Source organism: Scomber japonicus, chromosome 16 (genome assembly GCF_027409825.1).
Source record: "Scomber japonicus isolate fScoJap1 chromosome 16, fScoJap1.pri, whole genome shotgun sequence".
NCBI lineage: Eukaryota > Metazoa > Chordata > Actinopteri > Scombriformes > Scombridae > Scomber > Scomber japonicus.
The window spans coordinates 11,478,872-11,497,181 of NC_070593.1; the positions used below are offsets into that span (position 1 = coordinate 11,478,872).

Here is an 18,310-nt window from a genome sequence, read left to right on the forward strand (position 1 = left end):
ACATCTACATGCAGGGCTACAACTGGGGTTATGTGTTTGAAAGGACCGTCCCAAAATACTGGTTGCTTCTTTGTCATGCTCGTTTTTAAATAGACTTGGTTCCCAAAAGATACTGATCCCTATCCAAAGTGAAACCCAGGCCAAGAGAGTGTGCGTTTGGCTTCTGTGCCCACTTCTATTTTTCTTCAACCTGGAGGATTAGCTGGATGCTGGGACTGCCTCCATCAAAACCATCCAACCAATGCGTGGGGGGGAGGGCAGGGGGGGGGGGGGGGGGGGTGAGGCATCTGTTGCCGCTGGAAGAACCAAGGGCTCTGACTGGCTGGTGATGATCACCTGGCCCAGTTACTGGCAACACTGGTCACGGACATGATGCTGCAACGTTTCTTCACCATCATGTTAATGTAAGCCCTCATGATCTTGGTGATCTCCCCAACCTAAAGAGTAAAAAAAATGTTGTGTTGGGTTAATATGTGTCCTCATCTGACTGTGCATATATGACTGCATTTAAATCAGTTCCCACAATTAAGAAAACAATATGGAAGATGGAAGTATGGAAGATTTATAGTGCCTAAAAAAAGTAAAATGATGAAATAACATGAAATACAATACACATTGTTAATAGTATTTCCTTTTATGTAGACATTCAGTGTTATGTGTCGTAATTACATGAAAAACATATGTTAAAAAATGTTTTACTTTAAATTTTTACAACTGAATTCATTATTTTTCATTGTGACATGAATTTCTATGTCACATTATAATCAAATTACAACACAGACGACACACTGGTGAATTGCACTTCAGTGTTGTCCAGTAGATGGTACCATTGATCAGCTATGACTAAATACAAAGCACTGACTTTAGTTTTTATGAAGACATGCAGAGAGCTTTTTCTGTTTTCAGATTGGAGATGCATTCTCCATAATGGAAAACTGTTCAATCACAGATTGGGGGTTGAACCACAAGCAAAGATAGACAGTGTTTCATAAAACATTACACTTTATTTAACTATTTGATTTTATTTGGGCATTTTAAATCTTCCACAGATAAAGGAGATCACTTACTTATTGATAGTATAATTATATGAATATGTGCAAGGGTGGGAAGAAAGCAAAGAATGCTGATACAAAATTCTCCCCAATATGAAAACTATTTCAAATTCAGTCAGGTGTAGACATAAACAAGCAGACTAAATGAAAAAAACAAGAATAATAAGATTGCATAAAGGACACGCAAGACAAAAAAGGGATCAGAGCTCAGTCAGTTTATCAGTTAATTGTGAACTAAATATCTGTGATCTGCAGACTGCTGCTCAGACAAAACAAGCTATTTGAAAATGTCACCATGTTCTGACATTTTATCGAAGTAATGATTATCGGAGAAAATAATCTGCTGAATATTTATTTGATAATGAAAATAATCTTTAGTTGCAGCTCTGAACGGATGAAGTGAAAATGAAATAAAAAACACAAAATGTTTATATTTAGAAATGTCTCACCAGTGGAGTCTCGAAGAACATCTCCCTCTCATCCACGATGATCTTGTAGGTGCAGAGCTGTGACGCACCAAAGAAAGTGATGTGTTCATACTGGAAGGTCTCCAGTGGTTTGGGTTCACCTCGTTTATACACAGACACGTTATCAGCGCTCACACTCAGCCACAGATCATGAGGGAAACCACCCTCTTTACACTACAGAGATGGAGGAAACAAAAGAAGAGGGAAGACAAAAAGTTACTTGTCACATCTTTTCAGTTTTACTTGAAAAAATCAATTAAATTTATATTATCATTTTCTGACCTCCACATCAAACAGCGTAGATCCGTATCCAGGCCACTCCTTAATGATGCTCATATATTTAAGCATGGCCTGGTGCTGGGGCATGCCCTGTAGCCGAGTCCACTTCTCCAAAACACTGGTCCGTGTGGCAGATGTCTCCTCCTTCACCCACATCTCCAGCATCTGCTCCTCTTCCACCTGCAACCACACCGCCGGTCAATTCAAATCCAGTCAAACTATCAATCAGTCAGTCAAAATAATCAGGTGGCCAGAAATCCAGTCAATTGTCATTTAGCATTCAGCATAATGAGTTTATGAGGATGCAGCAAAATGCAATGCAAATCAGTGTTAAACAAAACTCCTGTCATGTCATGTCACATTGTAAATTTCCCCATTGTGGGACTAATAAAGGAATAGCTTATTTTACCTTATCTTATCTTATCTAATTGTGACACCACATGGCGATACTCAGTAATTGCAGGAAAAAAAACAAAGAAAACATTTACAGAGAATGTGTACTGAAATGCTGAAAATGCATTGTAGGTTCAAGATGGCTTATATGGCTTTCACAGTGATGTAACCTCCATGACACTTAGTGGGGGCCAGACAGACCACTCATAAGGATGAGTTGTGGCCTTGCAGGAGCTCATCTCACATTAGTGTGTGTTGCAATGACTGCTTCCAGCCATAAATACATTTATACTGCCATGTGAACTACCTTTAACTTATTTAACTTAAAGTTAGTAGAAAAAAGCAGAAATTTAAATTCAGGTTATTATTATTATTAGGTTGTTATTTTTTACATGTTGTCATAGCGATTTCAGTACATTTTAGCTCTTTAATTAGAAATCATATGTACTTCATATTTTCTGTAACATTTTTGTGTACTATTCTTTCACACATGCTTTATTTTTGAATGCTTTAATGTATTTCTCTTTGTTACAGTAAGCAATTTCATTTTCATACCATATGAAAATCAATTAGTAGATTCATGAAAATCAATTAGTAGATTCATGAATTGTGCAAGTCAGTATTTTTTCTGCCAATGTTATATTATGAGTGCATGATAGTATATGCGTTGTAGTGAATGAGAAGAACACGCAAAACAGCCAGTATCACATTTTCAATACCATCACTGACCTTTTGCTTCTTCAGTGAACCAGTCTTGAAGCTTCTCCTCAGGGTGCCGTCCAGGAAGCTTGGGGTCTTTCGTTTTTCCACCCCTATGCCAACACCTGGCCCTCCTATTGTACCCTTCCCATCTCCTACTCCTCCTGCTCCCCCTCCTCCCACTCCACCTGCTGCCCCAACGCCAGGCTTGGTGGAGTGTAAGATGCGATTGCGGAGACGTCCAATTGGATAAACACCTCCCAGGTTCCATCCGGCACGACCTGCCCCATCACCGTGGAGATACTGGAGACGTAACGCAGCCAGATGCTGCAAAGTCTCCTCTGAGGCCGGGAAGTGTCCACTTATTAGAGACTCATGGGCCTGAGAGAGAAAGACAGAAAATCAGCTTTCAATTGAATTACTTTTATCAGTGTCATTCACCTTTTGCAATAACAGTAGAAACATCACTGCTGACCTGTCCACGACTATCGGAACTGGTCTGCAATATTCAAAACAATTAGTGACGTTATAGGCCGAACCATAAACCCCGAGCCCCTTGTGGTCCTCTTCGGCATCTCCCCTACACATGGCCTGTCTAAATCCTCACAGCACATTATTGCATATTCTTCCTTACTTGCTCGAAGGTCCATCCTCCTTAAATGGACTCATGCCTCCCTTCCTACTCACAATAAATGGATTCATGAAATGCTGCAATGTATCACCCTGGAGAAGATAAGGTTCTCGGTTCTCCCTCAAGGGTTCCTTATGTACATTCTATGAGACGTGGTAACCTTTTGTAAACCATGTAGACTCTCTAACTATTGATGCTGACAATGTCTAACTGAGCACTGCCCCTCCCCCCAGTGTGTTGTCCTTTTATGGGGTTTTTTTCTGTTTTGGGTGGGTGAATTTAGGGTGTTCTGGTGGGTGAGATTTAAGCTGGGACCCTCCTTCAGTACTCTGTTACTGTTGCTGTACCCCAACTATGCACCTAGATGTGTTTAAATCAATAAAGACATTTTTTAAGAAAGAACAAACATCACTGCATACAGTAATCACACTTTATTTTGAACTAGTTACTTAACTAGAAAACCATTTTGTTGTGTTACCCCAACAATTTCATGCAGTTATCCTGCCTGCTCACATTTATTTGTCAAACCTGTGCTGTGTTGTAAACCTCACCTGCTCGAACATGAAAGCAAACTCGACTCCCTCTTTCGGCATGCTTTCCACATCCAAGAAGCAGTAGAGCTTGAAGTAGAGTTTCCATTCTCCTTCTTCCTCCTCTTCTTCACTGCCTGCCAATCTGGAAGAATATATACAGTAGACTAAGTTTCCAAGCACATAAACATACATCAAAACAGTCTGAATATGCTGTTAACAACAAAACAGGCCAGATGGAAATTACTCTATATCAGTATTAAAATAATTTTAACTTTAGAACTCAAGCTAAATCTTTGTCTGTAAATCTGAATCTGAAAAACTGTGTTGTTTTTTAAAATGTTGTATAAAATGAGATACCGTTCAAACTTGGCCAGTACGTCTGCCACAATCACTCTGCTCTCCAAAGCTCGGTCTGTGAAGGCATTATGCTCAAACAGAGAGAACAGGTTCTTGCTTTCCTCCATGGCCAAACCTCTGATCAGCTTCTCTACAACCTGCAGCAGCAACATTAAAACATTGACTGGTTTGTAACGGTGCAGATGCAATTCATTCATTGGATGTTACACATAGTCTTGAAATGATCTCTCTTGTGTGTGACAAATGACAAATGACAAATGACAAATCTTTTTCACTTTTATCCAAAAAGCAGAGCAAAATATTATTTAAAAATGAAGGTAGATATTAGTTGCTTTAGTGGAACATAAACAAAATTAAAATACAGAATATAAATACTAACACAGCTTTGATACTGCCAGTAATGTTTCTGTGTGACCTGTATAGTGTCTGAAAACGTCTTAGATTGATGCATCAGTATATACATGTGTACAAGTGTGTTCATGTGCACCTCTCCAGCTGTGGTGTGTGAGTTGATGGAGATCTTGCAGGAGCCTCCTCCGTGGCAATAGACAGTGGTGCTCATCTCCTGTCTAACAAGTAGAGCTGCGATCTCTTCCTGCGAGGGAACAAACTCACGAGTCTTGGTCTTCTTCAGGGATTCCCCAATGAAACTGGCGTAGCGCTCGATCTCCGTACCAGGATAACGCTCACGTACCCTGACACGAACACACACAGCACATTTAATATTCATTTATTTTATGGACAATGTAAGAGGCTCCCTGCATGATGAGGACACACACACACACACACACACCTCTTGAGGTGGAAGCGGAGGTATCTGAGAATGGCTCGACTGGGTAGGAAGGTGCAGCTCATACAGGTGAGCAGGTGCCAGTGTGCCCGATTGGCTGGGCTGTTCGGCTGAGGCACATGATTGGTCTGCTTGATCACCTGACAATATACCTGAAAAACAAATATGGAAGGGGATTTGAGAAATCTGAAGTTTTATTCAACATTGAGCAGCAACCAAATGTGTTACGTGGAAAAAGCAGTTTAAGAACTAACAAAGCACATACAATTGGCAGATAATGGTAAGAAAAAGAAAATCCCTGCAATATTTGTAACGCTAAGAATATTATTAGCACTGTGTCAGTTTTAACCATTATGACCTAAGGCACCCTCATTGTAAAACCTAAGGCACTGTTTGAAAAAAACCTCCTATAACCTGAGGCTAAGACAGCCTAAGAGTCCTAGAAAAAACAAATAAAAATGCATCCCATAATGCATTTCGCCTTCACCACGTGAATCACAATGCATTTCATCGGTCACGTGACTTTAAACCGATGACATCATCTAAAAAAGAGCTCATACCACATCTAGCTCTAAAGGAAGGGGTGCAAACACCATACCCGGTCTTAAAGGGATATATAATATTGAATCCGTTCTTAATGATTTAGTACACATACTTTCCAGCATGTGGAAGCGTTGGAGAGTGTTGTTTTTTTATTTTGTCTGAAGGAACATTTTTTTAGGCTCACACAACAAACCACTATGTATTCTCTATTTAATTTAAATTCTTTGTAACACCCTATAAACAAAGGGCAGATGTTGTGTTGTGATCAGTGCAGCAAGTTTTTTTGCAAAGTATTAAAGTACCTCATCCCTGAGAGGCCGCAGGTCCTGGCAGGTTTGCAGGATGCCCTGAATGATGGGCACTGTGTCTGCCAGTGTCTCCATCTCCTGCAGTGAGTTGAAAACTCGCACCGCCTCATCCTGCAGACTGGCATAACCCTGCTGCCTGTGTACTGAACACAGATAAACAGAAAATACAACAAAGATGAACAACGATGGAGAAATGTTCAGCACAGGAGAAAAACTTGAATTGCAGCTTATTGATAATACACAACATGGCTGCAGTTACAGCGATAACATCAAAGGACTGTTCAAACTCAAGCTCAATATGTGCACAAATACAGGCACTAAAGGGCATGAAGAACACATCACCACCTCTTACAAACAGAGGCAAGATGCATACTCAGTATGGGAACAGTGTCTCCTTGTGGACTTAATGAGGGATTAAATCTATCTTGTCATTTAAATTCCTCTTGTAATATGTGTATAAGGGATACTTTGTCTAATCATCTTATTTTCACACATATTCAGATTACTTGTTTCATGGCATGTTCTACGGATTGTCCACAGTATGATGTCCTTGTGTTTAATATGTCACTAAGCTTGAATGCAACATTATTGATACTCTGTATCAATAATAAGAGCACGTTTTGTATACAGTGCTTCAATGTATTCATATGTATTCACTGCATCATTTCTTGCATTTTCTATATTTCTAGAGAAACATCAGCATAAATCTCTTGTGCTGCCCAACAAATAGTACTAAGCTTGACATGCGTTACTCATTCAAGCCTTTTCTGTGTTCTTTATGCCATTGAGTGCCTGTATTCGTGCACATAATGAGTATTCAATTCTCTCACTTTTTTCAACGGCCCACTTGGGAAGACTTTTTCCACTGTTTTCAGTCACATGATCTGTGTCAGTGTAACATATTTATTGTAAACATTTTTCTGGCCAAAGCAAAAGTTATCAATTCATTGGAAAGACACATTTTCCAACACAACTGTTTTTCTGTCTACAGGCAACAATTTAAGTGAAAGCTTCATTTTTGGGTTGCTGAGTTTGGTGTTATACTCACAGCTGGTCACCTCTCCATAAGGGAGTGGTAGTAGAGGGGAGTGCAGAGGATGCTGAGTGTATCTGAGGATGGGGTTCCTCCTGTACATCTGCTCCACTATGTCTGGGTTCACACTGTTCTCCTGTGAGGACACAAAGATGTTGAATTCATCTTAAAAGTTTAAATATCTTAAAACGTTCACTCACTATGTATGTGTGTGTGCGTTACCTTGATGTCTCTAATGAGCTGCAGAGTTGGAGTTTCAATGGGGGTCTTGCTGTCAATGACTCCCTGTATGGTGGCTGTCCACCTCATGGCCTCATTCAGCATCTTGGTATAGAGGCGGTAGGAGTGTTTCCTCCCGTACACTATGATGTTCCAGTAGCCTGTAAAAGCAGGACTCGATCAGCATCATTAAAATGAAACAAAAATATTTCCACTGAGGGAATAATTAAGTTCTAAATCAGCGGTATAATAAAATCTCCAGTTACTAGTACATTTTTCATGTCTGTAATTGTAAAACTAGAGTCCTCTCACCACTACTAATCCCTAATTACACCTGCTCTTTCCGCCTTTTTCCCTCCACTTCTCTTCACTCACCTGTCTCTCTGTGTACACGTTCATCCGGCTGAATGATAGAGCAGAGGGAGTTAAGGACCAGAGTTCCCATCTTGGAGGAGTTACGCTCTGAGCTCTTGTAGTAATCCAGAGAGTTGTGGGTCAAAACAAACCAGCGCTTCTTCAGCTTCAGGGAGGTGCTCTTAGCATTCGTCTTCATCTCCTTTTGCAGCCATCCTGAAAGATGATAAGGCAGGAAGAGAGAGGGAGGGGAAAGAGGCGGAAAGAAAAGGAAGAAATGTAAGAGGAATATATATTGCCTCACAGTTTCAAATCAAGTTGTTTTATTGTTCCGTGTCTAAATAACTGGTAACACATTATATCTTACCAAAATCTGTTACAAGATAAGATCTTACTTGTTACACATATTCAACCACACATTTTCTATTCTGTCACTGATATTTTAAATGGTAAGTGTGCTTTATATCATGTAAATCCAACTACATACCAATCAAAACCATTTACATACCTACATGAGCCTATGTCCACAACTTACAATATTCCCACAGTTTCTAAAAAGGGATGAAATGAAGTTCTAACCTCTGACGAGGAACTCCTGCCCGTCAATCCTGGCGTCTCCTTTGGGTTTCTGCAGCAGACTGATCCAGTGATGCATCTCCTCTGGTGTGTCACTGTTGCAGTGAATCACACGGTTGGCCGTAATGATGACAAAAGAGTTGGGCCTATAAAGGTCAAGTGAGAAACTTTTAAATAAAAAAATCTTCCTCCAGATACTAAAGAGATTCTCTAGGTTGTGTAAACAAGCTGTATAGAAATGTTGATCAAATTCACAGACAAATCCTTTGCAAATTTACTGGTTATACATATGTACAGATGAAAACTGTAAGATAACTATATTGTAACTGTGCAAGTACAATAAAATGTCATTTGGAGCCTATAGATACCTACTTAAGAATAACAACTAAAAAATATATATATAAATATACTGTATATATAGACACTACAGTATAAAATACAAAAAATATAAAATAGATAAGAACAAAATATCAATACCAATCAAACAACAGAAAAGTCAACTTAACTGCGAGGATAAGGGGACACCTACCCACTCAAAAACCTTAAAATTTTACATATTTATACATTTATATTACCACTCTTTTTGATATGGGTACTCTGCTTTCTTTGTAATTATTTGATGTTTATGTATTTACATGTTCTGTTTCACTGCTGCACAACCAATTGCTCCTTGGGGACAAATAAGGTATCTGATTGATTGGTTGTAGTCAATCAGGATTTCTGTCATTTTGACAGCTGATCCAACTTACCGATCAGGATTGTCCGATGCACAAACAGAGTCAATCAATCCCACGTCAAGAGTTCCCTGAAGGTGGAAAGTAGAACGAGAGGAGAACAATTTAAAACAGAAACTACTGTAATGTTGTTTAACTTTTTGGACAGTTGTGTTTCTTGCTTCTAATAAGTAACTGTACGTTGTGTATAGTAAAATCCTCTAAAGCCTAACAAGATATAATGCATGAATGGAAAAGGACAGAGGAATAACTTGAACACAGCAGTTTCTGGTTTTTAGAGACTGACCACAGCATTCTTTGGGTTGGCCTGTTCATGGGACATCTCCAGCAGCTGCTCAGGAGTGCACACTCGCACTTTACTGAGCACATTAAACCACCCGCTGCACAGAGACAGAGGTGTCATCAATAATTCATTATCTACTTGGATACAAATATTAATAAATTGTTTTTTGATACATAATAACTTATGTCTCCTTCAAACCTTGCATCCTCCGGCGACTCAGCGAACACCTGATAGGTCCTCTCATCTGTCACAATGTTCAGAGCATTCTCCTTTTCGTGATTATCCACTATCTCCCTGTATAACATAACCATGTAAGAAAAGTTGTCTAGAAAACACAGAAAAAGTGAAGAAGTCATTGTGTGTGTGTGTGTGTGTGAATCTTTGAATCTTACTTGGCAGCCCGGATGTCGATAGTTCCCTTCAGTTTCTCCTCACTATCATTATCGTAATACATCAGTTTGCTGTCCCTCAACACGAACCAGCGCATCTTCCAGTTTCTGAAGTAGAAAGAGACATCATGAGAATAAAGCAAAGACCCTCACCCTAACCCTAACCCCCAAACATACAGCAGACATACTGTGCAGTACTTAGATATAACAATGGGTGATAGTATAGTATAGATAGTCAGATGATTCCTGTTAGTGTCATTAAGAAACTTTTCTAGGTACTATTTTTAAAGTAGAACTCCATCAAATAGGAGATGACATCTCTGGTTCTGCTGCTTCGATCATCTTTTTTTTTCCATTGTAAGTCTGACCGTGCTAAATCAGAAGAGCACTCTTTAAATATCTTTCTGAATAAAGAGATACTTTTTATTCACTTTGTTTTACAATTTCCGAAGACCTGAAACAATTTAGCTTATACTTGAAAAGTAAAATATAAATATCATAGTACATCAGCTTGAACAGGAGATTGTAGATTTCCAGCTCTGCAGAGGGTTCAAAGTATCAAGTTAGACAAACAGTCAAAATACTTCTATGGCAAACACAACCTTGTTTAACATCTCTCAAAGAAAATGATCATGTTCATGCATAAAGATAAAACCTGTGCCCTTCATGCATGCAGCTACTAGTCAAACTGCTAATTCTATGTATCATATTATTGCCTGAAGGGTTTAGAAGAGCAGCAGAGCTTTTAGTTAATAACTGTGGGTTTTGCACTCTATCCAATGAGTTTTTAAAGGATGAAGGTTTTTAGGATTTTATGCATCTGCGGACAACTTCATAATCTTTCAGCGAACATTTCCCAAATTGGTTTTGGAGATTTTTAAATTCAAGCTACACGTGACAGCACCTCCAACAGAGATGTGGTGCACAGTTTCATTTAATATGCATGCAGGGTTCACTCAGTAACAACTACAACAACCTGCGTGAGAGAGTCGAGAGTCCTCCTCCTTTCTTATAGAGCCAGCCAGACTTGAGAGACTCTTGTTTGGACCGGAACCACATGAAGGTTTCGTCTTTTAGCACACACCAACGCCTCCTCCACGGGATCATCAGACCAGCTGTAGGAGCAGAGGGTAAAATGACACTAATGAAAAAACATTACATTACAAGCTAGAGATGGTTTAACTTCAGGAAGAAACAGGCATGATGATACACCTACAGCAAATGAAAAGTTGTTTTTTTTCAGGGTTAAGAACTGAAAAAGTGAGGAAGCTAAGATGACTTTTAACTCACCCTTCATGTAGAGGTAACCATGGAAATATGGCGGGCCATTTCCATTAAGCAAAGTCACTCTGCCATTCGTCACCTCTTCATCAGTGTCCATCATGCCATCGTGCTCATCATCACTGTCTGCATACTGAAATATAAAACAAAATATTAATCAACTGCCTTTTTTAAATGAAAACAAATTAACAACACTGTGGAGTCATATAAATTAACATTAACGTTCATCACAGTGTTGAGAAAATGGTCTTTGTAAAGCTGCGCATACATATCTGCGTGCACGCGTGTGAGGATGCGTGTAAGTGTGTCTCCTCACAGAGTCAGAGCTGCCTCTGTAGGATTCAATGCTGGCATTGGTGCAGGTCGACTTCCTCGGGTGCTCCTCATCTGCCACGGCAGTGCTCCCACGGTTGCTACCGGATACAGAGCTGTCGTCTCCAGCGTTGACAGACCCTTCCTCCTCCTCCTGGTCGTAATCTGACTCGGTGTCTGCTGGCATGCTGTAGATAGGCTCCTCTCCATCCACCAGGCTCTCCACCATGCTCACTTTTCTCTCTGGTCCTGCCTTGGCTCCATCTATTTTCTCCCCCTCTGTCCCCTCTCCTGGGGGAGGTGGAGGTGGTAGAGTAGGAGGAGGTGGAGGTGGAGGGACAGCAGAGCCATCTCCAGGTGGAAGGAGAGGAGGAGGAGGAGGTAGGCCTGCAACAGGCACACCATCTGCGGGCAGGGGAGGGGGAGGAGGTGGTGCAGGAGGCACTGTTCCCTCTGCAAAAGCAGGAGGGGGTGGAGGGAGTTGAGCAAATATCTCCTGGTCCACAGGCGCGTCTGTCTCAGCAGGAGGGGGGAAGTCAGGGAGAGGGATGCACTCCTCTTCAGCATGGAAACCCTCGTCAACCTCTTCCTCTTTGGATGCACCTGAGCTGGTACTTGCAACCTTCGGAGGTTTTGCCTCTGCAGCTGCTTTAGGTGCAGCTGCTCCCAGTGAAGGATCCACGCCTCCGAAGTTCAGGAGGTCGATGAGCTCTGTGGCCTTGCGAGATGCTTCCTTCTTCATCCGCTTAAGCTCAGCGTCCCTACGAAGCTGGAGCTCCTGTTTGGAAGACTCACACAGCTGCGACACTTCGTCCTCTCTCTTCTTCTGCAGGCGCTCGATCTCTCGCTCCAACTGTAGGATCTCCTCCATCTGCCGAGTCTCTTCCTATAGGGACAGAAGACATATTCAGCAACAATATGTTTTCCCTGGAGAATCTGTAGATACAAAGAATATTTGTGTGAGCAGATACATCTAGTGCAGCACTTACATCTGTAGATTTCTCTTTCTCTTTCTCTTTTTCCTCATCTTGTTCTTTTCCATTCACTTCCTCCTGCTCTCCTTCTACTGCTGGTTTCTTCTCTTTCTCCTCTTTCTTCTTTTGCTCTTCCTCCCTCTTCTTCTTCTCCTCCCTGAGTTTCCGGACTTTAGTGCGTGCCACCTGACCTCGCCTGTATTTCTGCAGCACTAACGCTGCTTTGCGTCGCTTTATGAACCGTGTGTGTTTGATGTGCTTTCGGAAGTGTTTCTGGAGAGTGATGACACTGGCACGTACGCGCTTGAAGTGCTTCCTGTGGACAAAACAGGAGCAAGAGTCAAAACAAATGTAGGTTTCACTGACGTAGGACCTTCTGTTGAATTCCTAAAATTTAAATGGTCTTACTTTGCAGTGAAAGTAAGTAAGTGCGCTCGGATTATCATGGCAGCTTGGCGTCGGACTTCATCCCTGTCTTTTTCTAAACGCTGCTCCAGAGACTCTTTCATAAACACCTACAGAACAAAGGTGAAGGATTAGCTGAAAGAGGTCAAAATACTGTATACTAGAAAAGCCCTTAAATTAGATTACCTTGGTCTTGCCTAACTGCCACTCTTTCTTGGTTTTGTCATATTTGGTTAGAAGATCTGTACTCCTCTTCTTATCATCTCCTGCTGTGGCCACTTTCTCCTTGTAGATGATCTTGTATCTGGCAGGTAGAAAACAGTTGGGATAGAGTGTGAGATACAACAAAAGACAGATCTCAGATATAGTTTAAACGAGGAAAAACAACATGCAACATCTCACAAGCACATAATTTAAAGACGCTTGCACAAAAACACACAAATAAAAGAGATACAAACCGCAAGAAGAAGTCTTTAAATGTTCTCCGGACGGGGAACCCTGCTCGACGGATCTTGACAGTCTCCAACATCCCAGAATACCTCAGCTGGTTCAGGACGACCTCTGGGTCAAATATATTTGGATTCTACAAGTGAAATAAGAAAGGTCGGCTTGAGATTAAACTGATACCTAATGGGATATATGCCATCACGCTCTGACAGAGTATTAATGTGAGAACTGACAGAGACGTGAGACAGAAACAGGCTGACCTTTTCCATGTTGGGCTTAATACAGCGGATGAAGAAAGGGTTGGATACACTCAGGGTGGCCATGAGAGCATGGAGGGAGTCCTGAAGAGACACACAAATTGCAATTCTATTTTTTTTTTGCATATCAGTGAACACAACTACTGAAGTAGCCCCTTCAATGATTATTCCAAGTAAGAAAGATATGCACTTCTAAAATAGTCTGTTAGAAGAGTTCATCTTTAGTTTGTATATCTTAGTAGGGCTGAAATGAGCAATCCACTGCAGCCTCATGTTTTACCAAGCACTTTACTTCATTCATTACTATTCTCTCTTTCTCTGACCTGAGTTGCTTGTTATGTGGGTTAGTTAATCATTTTTATCCACCTTTCCTATTAAAGTATCAGTAAATGTGTGTGTGTAAATTGATGCAACACTCACCCTGAACTGGGAGCTCACTGTAGGTTTGCGTCTGGCTGTTCCCATCTTCTCCTCGTTGTTCCTGCTGCCAACCTTCTCAAATAAGTCATAGATGAAGTCCAGTCTGGGAGGCAACAGAAACAAAGTGGATTACACCACCAACCTACATTTAAGTGACGTCATTGGAGGTAACAGATGATGAACCACATAAGACAAACTCAGAAATGAGAATATAAATCACCCACATTTTCAGCAACAGAATAAAACTGCAGGATTAACTACAACTCCAGTTAATTATTAATTCAACCAATTCATAATAATTACCAGGTTTCTGAGAGAATGAGAAATGTCCTACCTGCTGTCTTTGAGCATGTTTAGGATATCATCTCTGAAAGTATCTCTGTTCTTCTCCAGGATCCCTCTAGCATCATACAGGACCTGACAGAGACAGATAGGCTCATCATAAACTCCCCTGACACAGCCTGAAATATACAGCATGTTGATATAAAGAGGCTCAGTTATACACAACTCACCTCTCCAGCATAATGTTTGATACCAAACTGATAGTCAGCAAGTCTGGGCTTGACATAGTAAGGGTTTGTCTGCAGCAAACGGGAAAAGAGCGCAGAAAATGAAATATTGTGATGTTTAATGATAAAACGGCAGCTGAACACTTTCCGAATAATTAATGAAGTGCACAAATGAATGCGTAAATAACTCACAGAGTGTCTGCTGTGAAGCTTTTCCAGCAGAGTGAAGTCTGTTCCTTTGGGGAATCGACTTTCTTCGTTCACCAGTGCCAACAATCCCAGTTTCTAAAAGAGAGAAAAAAAAACACATCATGTTATTGCATCAACTTTATGAAATCAGCATCACTTTCCAAGACATCAGTCTGATGTTATTAGATCAGTTTCCAGAAAGCCTCTGAGGCACGCATCCAATGTAGCTTTTAACTGGCAGGGAAGTGGCCTTTTTTTAACCCACTTCTACCCAGCTCAGACTGAGAAAAGTCTATTCATTACAACTATAATGATTATCCAAAGGTGATTATAACAATAAGTTTTTGCCATTAGCAAATTCTGGCCAACAGTTCAACTTTCTGGCCAGATGCCTAGGCGATATGAAGTTGGCAGACCTGGACTGACTCCCTTTATTGCAACTCTAAACACTGTACATCATACAGGTTATGATCTATCAGTGTCTTACCTTCTCTATAAGGTCAAGACACTCGGCGTTGTCCATCCAGTCTATGGCGTCCCACTGGACACCTTCCCTGTTGAACGTAAAGCCAAACTATTATGCAAGGACAACTGGTGTATCATTCATACCACTGCACAAAGATCCTCAGACATACACAACCTGAATATCTCCTAGAAGCATTGCATTATTATATCTATTGTTGTATTTAAATCAGTAATCTACATAACTCTACAAGTGTTTTGTCCCATCTGAATTGTTACTTGTGTAGGTTTCTGTAGTCATGCAGAAGTGCACCTGTTGTACTCCAGCTGCTCCAAGGAGAAGATATGCTTGTTGAAGTACTCTTGGAGTTTCTCGTTGGCGTAGTTGATGTTAAACTGCTCAAACCGATTCACCTGGAGGTAGAGAGACACATCTTCAGATCAGTATCTGGTCTGCACGTATGTGGATGTGGCTTCCAGCGAAACAGTTCAAAGTTCTCACCGCAAAGTTCTCAAAGCCGAAAATGTCAAGGATGCCGATGGACTTGAAGTTTTCCTTCCCTTTGACCTTCTGATTGATCTTGAGGATGATCCAGGAGAAACACTGGGAATATAACGCCATAGCAACAGAGTCCCGGGAGTCAACAGCCTGTAACGATGAGATTGAAACCCATAGGACGGTTAGGGGTCAGTGTGAGTGTGTCAAGAAGAGGCAGAGATCAATCAGAAAGTGTGTACATGTGTGTATAATGACCTGCTCTATAGTGAGTGGGGAGCAGATTTCCTCTCCTCTGAGGATAATGGAGCGCTGAGTCAGCACCTCAGACAGCTGGAATGCATCCAGACCCAGCAGCTCACTGGCATTGGTGGCCACTGGAAAGACGAAAAGAGATAGTTTACACACCAGCATCTATTTAAGTTTTACTTTCCCTAAATATCCATGAGCTGTTCCCTGACCTTGCTTGGTGGTGATCTGGGCTCCTCCTGCAGTCATGAACTCAATGTTACCGAGCTGTAAGACGCCCGACAGCAGCTTAAACATGTCTCTGATCTCCTCCTCTGTAAACTCTAACACCTTCAGCGCTTCCTATACTTAGTAAAGCAAAGGGAAAAAAGATTAGGCGCTTATATTATAAACACTCTTTTGGATTCTGTGCAGTTTCAGGTTAGTGAACTCTTAACCGCAAAATCTCAGGGAAGGGATTAAGGAAATATGGCCACAGATTTTACACTAGTGCACCAACACACAGAGGATTTAAAATAAATTCTCTAGCAGCTATTTAGGCACAAATAATGTTAGTCAATTTAAAAATGCTCAAAATCTAAGTAACTAGATTTGTATCAGCCACAAGTTCTTACCTTAACACATTCCCCTAAAATACGGGATCAAGTCTCTCTTATAGTTTTGTAGTCAAGTCTCTCTTATAGTTGTATTGTTACGGTTAAAAAATACATAAAAAGTAACTTAACACTCTCTGGAAGTTGACCTCTAGTGGCTTAACTCACTACACTTCATTGGAATGTGTTTATTCATCTTTAGCCTGCTGACAAACAGACTAACAAAGGAGGAAATATCTTCCCTCACAGATGTAGAAATGTTCTGTATATGGAAATGTCTGTATTTTTGACTTCCATTAATGGTGCCCTCAGAAATGTTTGAAAAATCTAGGTAAAGAATATATTTCATGGTCAAAAAGCAATGCAACCACACTGACCATAACACTGTTATACAGTTCTTTGTCATTCAGACTCTTGTCCTTTAGACATCCTGATTGACTGAGGTAGTGGAAAGATTCAGGAGGGTCCTCCAGGAAATAGAGACCTAATAGAGAAAATACATGATGTCAGTACGCTGTATACTTTAACTGATTACAACATCATCTGCCACTTTACGTTTTTTATCACTAGTGTCTGTAACTTTAAGTTTACGGTTTTAAAATAAGACATCAATGAAAAAGAAAGACTAAGACAGTGCTCAAATGATTTATTTATTTATTTTAACACTCTTCTTCTGACAATTATGCAATTTCAGGTATGAAACTGCCAACACACACACAGAAGAAGGGCATTTTACCTGAAACGTCTGTGTGGCAGTTTCAAAAAAGTCCATTTGGAGTGCTGTCTTTAAGGATCCAGCACCCAGTTTTTAAGTTATTATTGTGAGATGAGTGCACTGTATCTAATTTTTCATGAAAATATGACATCAAACCATTAAACCAAAAACCCATAGATTTTAATGGAAAATGTTCTAAAGTACATTATTGATATCTGAAAATAAACACTGCTTTTCCTCACTTTTATGCTCTGTGTTAGCTCCCGCCAGCAGTGCGTAGAAGATGTGGTAGTTACGTTCTCCCGGGTTTTGTCGTACAACTCGGTTCTGCAGCAAAATCAATAAAGCATTTAGCATTTTAATTATGATTCTCAAAGCAAAACAGACAAATCACTATGCATACATTTCATCATGACATAAGAAAGCTGCAGCCTCAGATGTTTTACCTTTTCCAGTAAATCTGAAAGGTTGAGAGTCAAGGAAACAACAAACTGAGTGAGCTCATTACTGATCACTGTCATAAATATATTTCTGTGGCACATCCTATAAATTACATTCGTTTTTTTGTTTTTTTTTAAAGGATACAGTCAATAATGCAGCCTCCCTGGATGTTGCCACCCTCAGAGAAGTGAAGCTGGATGAACTTCCCAAAACGACTGGAGTTGTTGTTGTAAACAGTCTTCGCATTACCAAACGCTTCCATGATCGGACTGCAGAGAGGGAGAGTAAAAAGCTGCTGTTAGTGTCGTATTCATCTATGAATGCAAAACAGATTCTAGTACATCCATCATGTGCTGCAAATACATTCCCTCAAAAGCAACATTGACCTCGATTGATCGAGGGAAACTTGAGGAAGAGGAAGCATGCTCTCTATTTATAGTAACATTCAGAGATGTAGACTTTGACTAAGATAAGACAAAAAATCTGAACTTCTGGCTTAAAATGGACTTGAGTGTTATGAGCCATGACTTATTTCAGACTTTATTAGTTTTAACCTTTTACATTTTCTGTCTCATACCTGCTCTGTACAATGGCCTGCTCCACACGTGTGGTTTTCTCTGATGGAGGACTCCCAGCGGAGCTCTGGCTCATCACCGACAGGAACTGCAGCAAAAGTTTAGTGCTCTCCGTCTTCCCTGCCCCCGACTCACCGCTGGAGTGAACCCACACACACAATCACACACAAACACAATCCAATTTAATTAAATACGCATGACCTTCTCTGACATTCTCATGTCTTAAACTGGTCTGCTTGTTTAATTGATATTGAGATTTTTATAGCTTCAGAGATATTGCACTGGCTTGCAGTCTATCTCAATCAGGATACCATGTGAGACGAGGCCTGAGTGTAATTGAAAGCA

General features: G+C 40.6%; 1 protein-coding gene across 1 annotated transcript in view; it reads right to left on the minus strand.

Moving 5' to 3' along the window:
- Nucleotides 1-332: 332 nt before the first annotated feature.
- Nucleotides 333-18,310, minus strand: part of myo10l1 (myosin X, like 1) — a 51,956-nt gene continuing 33,978 nt past the window's right edge. Inside the window, exons 6-45 of the mRNA XM_053335125.1 lie at nucleotides 17,968-18,102; nucleotides 17,535-17,659; nucleotides 17,396-17,409; nucleotides 17,192-17,276; nucleotides 16,612-16,718; nucleotides 15,854-15,983; nucleotides 15,651-15,769; nucleotides 15,399-15,545; nucleotides 15,210-15,310; nucleotides 14,922-14,988; nucleotides 14,438-14,530; nucleotides 14,249-14,317; nucleotides 14,071-14,153; nucleotides 13,737-13,839; nucleotides 13,320-13,400; nucleotides 13,071-13,195; nucleotides 12,799-12,916; nucleotides 12,616-12,722; nucleotides 12,223-12,523; nucleotides 11,374-12,119; nucleotides 11,238-11,334; nucleotides 10,931-11,054; nucleotides 10,617-10,755; nucleotides 9,644-9,748; nucleotides 9,450-9,545; nucleotides 9,255-9,348; nucleotides 8,984-9,039; nucleotides 8,238-8,380; nucleotides 7,680-7,874; nucleotides 7,308-7,465; nucleotides 7,101-7,221; nucleotides 6,047-6,195; nucleotides 5,205-5,353; nucleotides 4,899-5,106; nucleotides 4,412-4,548; nucleotides 4,073-4,196; nucleotides 2,921-3,271; nucleotides 1,802-1,978; nucleotides 1,502-1,693; nucleotides 333-437 (exon numbers count right to left, since the gene is read on the minus strand). Of these exons, the coding sequence (XP_053191100.1) occupies nucleotides 333-437; nucleotides 1,502-1,693; nucleotides 1,802-1,978; nucleotides 2,921-3,271; nucleotides 4,073-4,196; nucleotides 4,412-4,548; nucleotides 4,899-5,106; nucleotides 5,205-5,353; nucleotides 6,047-6,195; nucleotides 7,101-7,221; nucleotides 7,308-7,465; nucleotides 7,680-7,874; nucleotides 8,238-8,380; nucleotides 8,984-9,039; nucleotides 9,255-9,348; nucleotides 9,450-9,545; nucleotides 9,644-9,748; nucleotides 10,617-10,755; nucleotides 10,931-11,054; nucleotides 11,238-11,334; nucleotides 11,374-12,119; nucleotides 12,223-12,523; nucleotides 12,616-12,722; nucleotides 12,799-12,916; nucleotides 13,071-13,195; nucleotides 13,320-13,400; nucleotides 13,737-13,839; nucleotides 14,071-14,153; nucleotides 14,249-14,317; nucleotides 14,438-14,530; nucleotides 14,922-14,988; nucleotides 15,210-15,310; nucleotides 15,399-15,545; nucleotides 15,651-15,769; nucleotides 15,854-15,983; nucleotides 16,612-16,718; nucleotides 17,192-17,276; nucleotides 17,396-17,409; nucleotides 17,535-17,659; nucleotides 17,968-18,102 (5,776 nt within the window). The remainder of the gene's footprint in view (nucleotides 438-1,501; nucleotides 1,694-1,801; nucleotides 1,979-2,920; nucleotides 3,272-4,072; nucleotides 4,197-4,411; nucleotides 4,549-4,898; nucleotides 5,107-5,204; nucleotides 5,354-6,046; nucleotides 6,196-7,100; nucleotides 7,222-7,307; nucleotides 7,466-7,679; nucleotides 7,875-8,237; nucleotides 8,381-8,983; nucleotides 9,040-9,254; nucleotides 9,349-9,449; nucleotides 9,546-9,643; nucleotides 9,749-10,616; nucleotides 10,756-10,930; nucleotides 11,055-11,237; nucleotides 11,335-11,373; nucleotides 12,120-12,222; nucleotides 12,524-12,615; nucleotides 12,723-12,798; nucleotides 12,917-13,070; nucleotides 13,196-13,319; nucleotides 13,401-13,736; nucleotides 13,840-14,070; nucleotides 14,154-14,248; nucleotides 14,318-14,437; nucleotides 14,531-14,921; nucleotides 14,989-15,209; nucleotides 15,311-15,398; nucleotides 15,546-15,650; nucleotides 15,770-15,853; nucleotides 15,984-16,611; nucleotides 16,719-17,191; nucleotides 17,277-17,395; nucleotides 17,410-17,534; nucleotides 17,660-17,967; nucleotides 18,103-18,310) is intronic.